Below are 11,049 nucleotides of genomic sequence, written 5' to 3' on the forward strand. Positions count from 1 at the left end.
ACCAACGCACAGCACAACAAACCGCCGCCGCCGAAGAGAAACTTAGATCGAAACCTAAAGACACATGAACAAAGACCGGATCCGAGCAGATCCACCAAAGACAATCACCAATAGAATCCCGCGTTATCCGCCAGAGACATACCTCTACCCGAAGATGTTAGATGCACCACCAGGACGAGGGCTAGGCGGAAAGAATATTATTTCATCTTCAGGTAGCGGCACAAAGCCTAACAAAACTTAAAGAAACACATAAAAACGGAGCAATCATTGGAATTGTTATTCGGCGCGGTCTTGATTGTCCCATCCCTGCCGGCTGCCCTATTGCTAAACTCTGAGAAAACTTTGAGCTAGTGTCGGTCTCCGCCTCCACTCTCGAGTGATCTTGTGTTCCTCATCAGAAAAAAAGAGAGTGATCCTGTGTACTCCGCGGAATGCAACTTTTCCCGCCATATATTCCATCCCCCTCTCGTTTCTCTTGGTCAAAAGGCGGGAAGAGGCAAAGGACTTCCTAGGGTTTACTGTGCTCAATGGAGGTCGACGCCGCCTACCCCGCCGCCACCGCTGGCGATGAGCTCCGGCGGCTCCTCACCGCCACCCTCAGCGACGACAAAGCGTCCGTGGACGCAGCCACTGCTGGCCTCGACCGGATCTCCGCGGCCGGCGACCCCCGCTTCCCCATCGCCCTCCTCGCCGTCGCCGCAGGTACCCTGCCTCATACCACTCCAGTAGATCCCGTGCCCTCGTGCAGGTTTAGTTGCGTGCGATTTTGCGGTAGCCCATGGCTCTTTGCTGCTTGGAGCGATACATATTTCTCCTTCTTTGAGGAATTTTTGTTGCGCGCCCGTCGCTCTGGCGACGCAACAAGCGTGCTTTAGCTGTGAAGTTTGTTTGATAGTTGTATTCGGATTATTCGAATTGCGGTTGTAGGGGATGGTGATCAAGGTACAAGAATAGCTGCGGCGACTTACTTGAAGAATTTCGTCCGGCGCAACATGGAAGGGGGGCTCTCGTCGTCCGATCTCTACAGGGAGTTTCGCGACCAGCTCGCGCAGGCTCTGCTTCGAGTGGAACCTGCAATTCTTCGAGTGCTGATTGAAGTTGTATGCGCAGATGTGCCCTGTATCTCAAAATATTGCATTCTGCATCATCTGTAAGGTTGTTTCTTAATTGCTTATGTTGCTACCGTTTGTTACTGGCAGTTTGGCCAAGTCGTGGAGAAAGATTTTGTCAAGGAGAATTCGTGGCCTCAACTTGTGCCTCAGTTGAAGCTGGTGATCCAGAGCAGCGATGCAATTAGTCCAGGCCAGCATCCTGAGTGGAAAACCATTAATGCTCTCACGGTACTCCAGGCCATTCTTCGCCCCTTTCAGGTATATTTCAATTTCCAAGGACGAGCGCTACATATTTACATGTGCTTTGCACTTGTCCAACATGTTTCTGAAATCCAACCTCTTACCCTCTGCGTTTCTCTCAAGAAGAATGCACACTTACTCTGGCTTCAGAGCATTTTGCCCCCCTGCATCCTAAATAATAGGAACTTTCCTGTTTCAGAATTACTCTGCCCACCTTATCTGTATAAAGAACTAAAACAGAAAGTTAACCGCCCTCTGTTGTTTGTTTCTTTTAGGAACTTATTTTCTCTGGGATTTCCTGTTCAAAATGCGCAGCCATTGTTTGACAATTCAACCCACTAGAGAATACTTTACTTTCATGACTTCCTGAATCAATTTCTGGACTTCATCATCAGTGTGCCTGTATGACATATCAATTTCTACTTGAGAGTTGTGCCCCATTTGGACTCTTTAGTTAGATTATTTGATAATGATTTAACGCCCGTCAATAAAACATATATATATATTAATGAGACCAATGTTTCTTACCTAACCGTGTTTATTTTACAGTATTTCTTGAACCCGAAAGTTGTAAAGGAGCCTGTTCCAGAGCAGTTGGAGCAAATCGCAGCTGAGATTCTTGTACCACTGCAAGTGACATTCCACCACTTTGCTGACAAGGTCCTTCGCTAATGCACTCTGATGTTCTCCAAAGATTATATGCACCCTGATCTTTGTTGACCATTTTATGGTGTGTGCAACAGGTTCTACTATCGCATGATGGGAATAAGCTGGAATATGAGCAGCTCCTACTTATCACATGCAAGTGCATGTATTTCACTGTAAGTCCTGTTTCTGTTTCCTCTTTGTGATGTATTAACAGTATAAATATCACATACTGAAAACATATGAAATGAAAGGATAGGCTGAATACTAAATAGCGTATATTTGTTGAACAAAGCTCAAAACAATATTTTCTTTTTTGTTTAGGCAATGTGAGAATGCTGTGCATACCTAGTCCATTTTTTTGCTTCCGAGTGCTGTGCTTGCCCTGTATATTTACATTGTCATAGTGCTATGTGATAGACTTCTTTTTGGCATGCTTGGTTGATTGGCTGTTAACTTCCTATAATGTGTGACTAATTATGGTACCCCTGCAGGTGAGGTCATACATGCCATCTGGGGTGAAGCAGATCCTGCCTTCCCTTTGCAAAGACATGTTCTGTGTACTGGATTCATTGGATTTCAACAGTCCTGAAGATTCAGCTACAAGAAGGCTCAAGATTGCAAAAAGATGTCTTATTATATTTTGCACACTTGTTACTCGTCACAGGAAACATGCTGATAAGTATGTACACTTGTCTCTGCTGTTGTTCTTTTCTAGTATATTTTCCAGAATGCTTACTCTTCATTGTTCTCAGCCAGATGCCACATATTGTCAACTGCATAATCAGAATATCAAAACAAAGCATTCATTTAAGTGTAAGTTCTATAGTGCCGAAGACCAAGTATTATGAGCCTGTAACATTTTCTAGATTACTGAATGGTGTGATGGGCTTTGTTATCATTATTGATTATTGTATTTGATAAGATTCCGAATGACAAATGAATAAATGATTGCAGAAACTCAATTCTCTCTCGGACCGGATTTTTTCATTAACATTTGACGTGATTTCCCGTGTATTGGAGACAGGCCCTGTAAGTGTACACCAAATAATTTGACTGCATTGTCGGAACAGAAATGTTTGAACTTGATGGCATTGTGTTATCTTGGTTGCAGGGATGGCGTCTTGTTTCACCCCATTTTTCTTCACTTATGGATTCAGCAATTTTTCCAGCATTAGCATTAAATGAAAAGGTTAGCTCCCTACCTTTTTGTTGATAAATAACATCTTTCCAATATGTACTTATTTTGACCCAACTTTACATGTTACTTAGGATATAGATGACTGGGAGGAGGATACTGACGAGTATATGCGGAAGAATCTTCCCTCTGAACTTGTAAATACATGATTCCACAATACTCGTTTATCTCTTGTGTTCATATTGTCTGACTGATTTTTTTTGGCAGGATGACATTTCAGGGTGGGCTGAGGATTTATTTACTGCTAGGAAAAGTGCCATCAATTTACTTGGTGTTCTAGCCCTCTCAAAGGTTGTAATTTTGTTCCCTTTTTTGGGGAAATAGAAACATTTATTAATTCTTTGCCATGTATCTAGGTGATACAAGAACAATAGAGTTGGGCCTCTGGCCTCTGCATCATAAACGCATACAGCGAAACATGCACAAGCACACGCAGGGGAACAAACCTGGTAAAAGTATAAGTTGCTAGAGATAACATAGAAACAGCACAATCATAATGCGGCTGGAAGGCTCAAGATGCCACAGTATGGAGATTAGGCCGCTGCTGGGAGAATGGGTCACTGACCACCTGCTGCAACTGTGTGCATGCCACTATCAGAAACTCTTGGTTTTTCTGTCACTGAAGAATTGACCAGGAACGGAGCCAGCTTGTCTTGTACATATGCACATAATTTGCACACGGGAGTTAATGTTCCTTTTTACCAGAAACAATATCACTACGACTAGGCCACAGCGATCAACATAGAGCACCTGCTCCAAGTAGTACCATATCCGGCAATCTTTTTGAGAGCCCCCTCAACCAATTATTAAACATATTAGCAACGCCTCGAGGAGGTGATGGTTGGATGTTGCGCCACACGGCTCCAGCAAAATGACAATTGAAAAGCAGATTCCGAATAGATTCATTATGGTTACAGAAGCTACACCTTGGAATCCCTTGCCAATATCGTTTAAGAAGATTATCTTTTAGCTAGTATATGATGCCCTTGCGCATATACCAAAAAAAAATCTTGGATTTTGAAAAGATTTTTATTTTTCTGTAGTAGCTTTTTTCATTGGAATATCGGATTGCAACAACGATATATACATCAAATTGATGGATATTGACCATTTTCATGCAAATTCCCTCTAAAAACTGTCTTAGTCATCTAAGTATTTTTCTTTCATAGTGCACTGATGCACATAATATCCTTTAGGCACACTAGGTCATTGTTTTAGATTAGATTGTTATATCAGAGTTTGTGACTTCATATTGTTAGGCTGATTCCTTTCATAGACAATTACAAGTCAGTTCAGCATCTGAAACTATTATTTCGTGCATATATATGCATTTTAAATGCTTTCAGCGACTGCATTGCACAAGCTACAAAGTTCATGCATATTTTCTGTTTCTCTTGAATCCAGGAACTAATTAAATTAAAACAAGACTTGCATAGGTGTTTTACTTATACTAACACATGTTTCTTGTTTCAGGGCCCACCAGTTGTATCTGCAGCTTCCAAACGCAAGAAGGGTGACAAAAGCAAAGGAAAGGGAGGAAGCTGCATTGGGGAGCTATTGGTCATCCCATTCCTGTCAAAATTTCCTGTACCTTCTCATGGAGAAGATGCGTCATCAAAGGCAGTGCAGAAGTAAGATCACATGGCTTATTTATTTTGGCCCTTAAGAAAGGATTGTGGAAATCTAGACATATCTGTGCCACATGCATACATGTGGACTCTGGACTATTTGCTTTTCTATTGTTTCATGCTTATGAAATAGTCACTTTACTGTCATTCATTTCAGTTATTTTGGTGTTCTAATGGCATATGGAGGCCTCCAAGATGTAAGAATGTTCTCTCTTAAGATGTATATTTTCTGAACCTCTCTTCCTACGAGAGATACAGCCCCTGGTTCCCTTATCCTCTGAACTTATATTAGAGTAGTTGCTGATTTATTAACCCATTTTGCAGTTTCTGAGTGAGAGGAAAGATTTGGCGGTTACTTTGATCAGGAATCGGATTCTTCCATTGTATTATTTAGATCCGTGTAGTCCATATTTGATATCTACTGCAAACTGGATTATAGGGCAGCTTGCCCTGTGCCTACCAGAGGTACATCCTTTCATTGCGTTCATGCTTGCATCATGTTGTAGGATGGGCTAGTTAACACACGAGACTTCATCACTGTATTTCATTATATCATCATATATTTAATTTCTGATTCCTTTTTTGCTTATCTGCAGGCTATGTGCACGGATATTTATAATTCTTTAATGAAGGCATTGAGCATGGAAGATGCCGAGGATGTAACTTGTTATCCGGTTCGTGCTTCTGCTTCTGGTGCTATTGCAGAACTCATTGAGGTAAGAGTTGACATGGCATTGTCAATGGAATCTACTTGTCGCCTGTAAATATGCCACTGACATATTTTTGTGTGCCTTTTGTAGAATGGTTATGCTCCGCCTGACTGGGTTGCCCTTTTGCAAGTTGTTGTGAAAAGGATAAGCGTTGAAGATGAAAATGAGTCTGCTCTTTTGTTTCAGCTTCTGGGAACAATAGTCGATGCTGGCCAAGAGAAAGTTGCGGCTCAGATTCCTGGCACTGTGTCTAACATTGTCAATACTATTATAAATCTACTGCCCCCTGTACCAGATCCATGGCCTCAGGTAATATTGCTTTATTCATTTATCAGATTTCCATGGTCAATACTTTCATGCTTTCTGCAGACAATGCAGGCACAATAGTACTCACTACTACCATTTTCACATACTTGTGGGTGAGGCTCAAGAATTAGAACCTAAGTCCACTCAGTGGCCTTATTTCTCGATACAATGTACTCCCTCCGTAAAGAAATATAAGAGCGTTTAGATCACTAAAGTAGTGATCTAAACACTCTTATATTTGTTTACAGAGGGAGTAACATATAACAAAGATTATAAACCTGGTGTGGAACTACTGATAAATTTTTTCTGAAGGAAATACATGCTTGCATGTTGCTATGGACGTCTGTTCTTTTAACCCACTGCTTTGTCTCTAGTATCCCTCATTAACTAACCCCGAGAGGGAAAATCCTAATAGCTCTAACTGGTTTACATGTACGTATTGTTGTAGGTTGTCGAACAGGGTTTTGCTGCACTGGTAGCTATGGTTCAAGCTTGGGATAGCTCTGCACCAGATGAAAACAAGGAACATGAGAAGAGTGCGTGGCAATTAGGCCAGACTGCTATTGCTCAAACTTCTTCAACAGTATTACAAAAAGCTTGGCTGTTGTCAGTTGAACAGATGGTATGTTGGCAAAGTGGAAGTCAAGTTCGCTATCTAGTGATGTCTGTAGGTGGCTGTGCAATAAAATCTGTCTGACTGTTTGTTGACGTTCATTTCAGGAGCCGACTTTAGATTCTGCACTGCCACCACCTTCATGTGTAAATGATGCTTCTGTGTTGCTTGAATTCATCCTGAGGTCTATTACTTCTATGGAAGAAATCACACACATGAAGGTCTTTGAGCTAGTAGTTATATGGGCAGACATCATTGCATACTGGGACTCATGGGAGGAGGAGGAGGATCAAGGAGTTTTCAACGCAATCAAAGAAGCTGTCAGTTTCCATCAAAGATTTGACTCCTCTGGTTTCTTTCTGAAGATGCTTCCTTCCCAGTTTGCAAATGGATCACAAAGTTCTGTCATTAGTCGGGTTTCTAGTTTTGTGACCAGGGCCATTGCAGCCTACCCCTCTGCAACATGGAGGGCATGCTCATGCATCCATACACTATTGCATGCTCCAGATTTTTCCTTGGGAGCAGAAGATACCAGAATGACTCTTGCTGTAACCTTCGGGGAAGCAACATTTTCCTATTTCAAGGGTGTATCTAACAGCCCTGCTGGGATATGGAAGCCACTACTCTTGGCCATTTCTTCATGCTACATTTGCTATCCAGATGCTATTCAGCAAGTTTTATGCAAGGATGATGGCAATGGTTATACAGCATGGGCATCTGCACTGGCACAGGTGTCAAGTAGCTCGTTTACTCCTGGGCTCTCGTCTGAATCTGAGATCAAACTGGCCAGTAAGTAACTATATATCTATTGATCATTACAGTTTGAGTCTTGTTGATGTTTGCTTTCTTGACTAAGAAAGACGTGTCATCTTATTACTGCTTGCAATCACCATGCAGTATTAACATTAGCAACTGTGATTGAGCGACTGCTGGCCCTTTCCATGGGTGGCACCAAGGTGTTGCAAGACTGCTATATATCATTGATGGAGTCCTGCATTCATCTCAAGGACGTTCAAGAGGACGGGGATGATGATGATGGTGATGGAGCAGAAGATCTAGATGACGATGATGATGAGGAAGACACCGATGACGATGATGAGGTAATGTACCATAGAACCGTGTTTTCTATATTCTCTCTAAGCTCAAACACATTGCTTGAAGATCGTGAACATGCAATCAGGATTCGGAGGATGATGATGTGCGTGAAGAGACGGAAGAGGAATTCCTTGCAAGATATGCTGCTGCTGCTGGCGAGTCAATCGAGGTTGTTGAGGAAGGAGACATAGATGAAGAAACCCAAGACATTGAACTGGGTAAACTTCTGGAACCATTTTATTTATCTGATTCTACCACAAAATAGTTTTTCTTCTGATATAAACCCTAAACCCTAAACCCTAAACCCTAAACCCTAAACCCTTCTGATATTAACCTCAAAAGGTTGTTTTGTGAACGTTTGTTTCGGGGGCTAATGCAGGTTCCCTGGACGAAATGGACATACAACAAGTGGTTCTTTCACTGATTCAGAAACATACTGCGCTCCTCCAAGCGCAGGTTTTGCCAGATGACCTAATTGAGAGAATTGCAGAAACATTTCCTGAATATGAGCAGCTGTTGCATGCTCACCAACTTAGGTGTTAGACTTGTGCAGATTTTCTTTTCCAAACATGTTTTCTATGTTAGCTTTGCGGCTTTTATTAGCTTTATTTTGTTTGTCTTTCGTTTTAGTAGAACTCTGCTTGTTCTTTGTGCTTGTGTATGAAATGATGGACTGCATTGTGTTACTGGGGTTTCCACTTTTGGTGGATGAAAAATATCATTCGTTTTATCGTGTGACTTAATGATGCAATATTTATCATTTTTTATCCAGTGAGCTGTATATTTTTCTGACCCACTTACTCCTAGTGTCTTGACTTTAATATTTAGCCCGCCTTTTGGCTAAAATCTTTAATATAACCAAACTCTTGAAATTGTTCACTAGTTTGATTTTGAGGCTGTTTTTACTGGCGTTGTCAAATTTGAGTTGGATTTGTGAGATGAAAGTCAGCAAACAAAAAAGACCATGAGCTGCGTTCTATAAACCAGGATTTGGAATTCTGTTGATGCAGTATATCAGTTATATTCCTTTCTCATTTCTTTTTTTTTTCGGATGAAAAGGTGCTCACCCAAGGTTCCATTTCATAGAAAGAAACCATGGTCGTAAGCATTTTGTCTTACAAACCGGATATCTCCTACTTCACTAAACATCTACCAACGCTTAAACCTCTCACGTTACCAGGCTCTTATTTGCTGCCAGATGGATCGAGGCATGCAGGCCCCCATTACCTGTTTCATGGAAATCAAAGTAACCCTATTAAAGACAATTGAATTCCTAAAATTCCACGGTCCCCACAGCACTGCAGATGTAACTACATCAATATGCACAAATCTCTTCTTGCAAAGCCACAGTTTCGCAAGCGATTCAAAATCCACAATCTGAACATTAAGCTTAGATGCAATCTCATTCCAGAAATGCTTAGCTACAATGCACTCAAAGAAAAGATGATACACCGACTCTATTTCCTTACAATGCACACATTCCAGTGGTTTAGCCATCCCTCTTTTTCTTAGGTTATCAAGTCATGATCTTATTTTGAGAAAACAACCACAGGAAGCCCTGAACTTTTGGGGGTACTTTGATACTCCACACTGTTGGTAAGTACAAAGGCTGAATCCCCCTAAAGTTAACAATAACATATAGAGACTTAGAAGAATACACCCCTTCAGTCACATATTGCCAGATCAGAGAATCATCATCAGTACTAAATGTAGTTAATCTAAGGATATTAACCAGATCCTTCCACTGGATCATCAGCTCAACAGAAAACACCCTCCTAAATGTACACTTAAGTTCATTGTCATCCCACAATTCAGCAATGGTTTATTTATCTCTTGAACTAAATAATACAAATCCCAAAATTGGGTAGCTAAAGGAGCATTTCCATGCCAAATATCTTCCCATAATCTTATCATCCTCCCATTTCCTACCTGCCATTTATACCCCAGCTAAGGATGGCAATGGATCGTGTTCGGCTCGGGTTGAACAATATCAAATCCATATCCAAATCCATGGAGGCAATATGTGCCCATCCACGAAAATATCCATGGGCGAAAAATTATATCCATGTCCAGACCCGATGAATACCCATCGGGTATGGATATCCATCGGGTTCTCTATACACGTATACGTAAGACATAGCACAACTGCACAAGATTCACATAAGCACTCAAATTCTCACAAAATGACATAGTACAAGAACAATTGCAAGAGACATCAGACCCATCATAAAAAAAACTCTTAGATTCAGATTCTCACAAAATGACATGACATCGAATAAACATAGTACACAATTCTATGTCCTCACCAAATGACATCGCAATAACACAACATCATTTCTGATTCTCGATTTCTCACAAAATGGCATCGTGGTAAGAAGTTTATGACAACACATGCACTAAGCTTTTCATTCTCCATTAATATTTTTTTCTCAAAATTACCTTCTCATAACACTAATGTGTGAGTTTTCTCTTATTGCTAGCCCAACCTTGTGATGCTCCCAGGACAATATGTCACGCCCAATATGAAATGCTTTTGCAAGGTGGATATCATTACATCAACATTACATAATAGATGGGGATACATACAAGAGGCATACAGTGCCACATGAATACAACAATACATCATACATAAGAGTATCATCCGACTACGGATGAAACACAAACAGAAACTCAAACGACATCCACCCTGCTAGCCCAGGCTGCCGACCTGGAACCTATCCCCTGATCGAAGAAGCAGAAGAAGAACTCAACGCAAGCAAGCATCGCTCTTGCGTCATGATCATCGCATAACCTGTACCTGCAACTGTTGTTGTAGTAATCTGTGAGCCACGAGGACTCAGCAATCCCATTACCATGGGTATCAAGACTAGCAAAGCTTAAAGGGAAAGGAAGGGGGTGAAGTGGTGAGGTTGCAGCAGCGACTAAGCATGATATGGTGGCTAACATACGCAAATAAGAGCGAGAAGAGAGCAAAAGGAACGGTCGTGAAGCTAGCAATGATCAAGAAGTGATCCTGAACTCCTACTTACGTCAAACATAACCCAAAAACCGTGTTCACTTCCCGGACTCCGCCGAGAAGAGACCATCACGGCTACACACGCGGTTGATGCGTTTTAATTCGTATCTGGTGTTAAGTTATCTACAACCGGATATTAACAAATTCCCATCTGCCCATAACCGCGGGCACGGCTTTTGAAAGTTTATACCTTGCAGGGGTGTCCCAACTTAGCCCATGATAAGCTCTCGCGATCAACGAAGGATATACCTTGTCCCAGGAAGACCCGATCAGACTCGGAATCCCGATTTACAAGACATTTCGACAATGGTAAAACAAGACCAGCAAAGCCGCCCGGATGTGCCGACAAATCCCGATAGGAGCTGCACATATCTCATTCTCAGGGCACACCGGATGAGCAAGACGACGGGTTGGCATAGACCCTGGTTGCCCAGGGGGTGCCGGACATCGCTCGGTTTGGACCAACACTTGGACAAGCATTGGCCC

At 41.8% G+C, this 11,049-nt stretch overlaps 1 protein-coding gene across 1 annotated transcript; it reads left to right on the forward strand.

Annotated features, from left to right (window-relative positions):
* The first annotated feature begins 322 nt into the window (after positions 1 to 322).
* Positions 323 to 8,290, forward strand: LOC119295740 (importin beta-like SAD2 homolog). The gene is made up of 21 exons (XM_037574197.1): positions 323 to 702; positions 928 to 1,100; positions 1,200 to 1,370; positions 1,902 to 2,012; positions 2,096 to 2,173; positions 2,492 to 2,679; positions 2,753 to 2,813; positions 2,955 to 3,029; positions 3,112 to 3,189; positions 3,270 to 3,332; positions 3,403 to 3,486; positions 4,669 to 4,826; positions 4,981 to 5,020; positions 5,148 to 5,288; positions 5,420 to 5,539; positions 5,624 to 5,842; positions 6,288 to 6,461; positions 6,560 to 7,241; positions 7,350 to 7,552; positions 7,633 to 7,765; positions 7,927 to 8,290. The coding sequence occupies exons 1-21, from the start codon at positions 528 to 530 to the stop codon at positions 8,088 to 8,090; spliced, it is 3,291 nt and encodes a 1,096-aa protein (XP_037430094.1). The 5' UTR covers positions 323 to 527; the 3' UTR covers positions 8,091 to 8,290.
* The last annotated feature ends 2,759 nt before the right edge of the window (positions 8,291 to 11,049 follow it).

Source organism: Triticum dicoccoides, chromosome 4B (genome assembly GCF_002162155.2).
Source record: "Triticum dicoccoides isolate Atlit2015 ecotype Zavitan chromosome 4B, WEW_v2.0, whole genome shotgun sequence".
Classification (NCBI taxonomy): Eukaryota; Viridiplantae; Streptophyta; class Magnoliopsida; order Poales; family Poaceae; genus Triticum; species Triticum dicoccoides.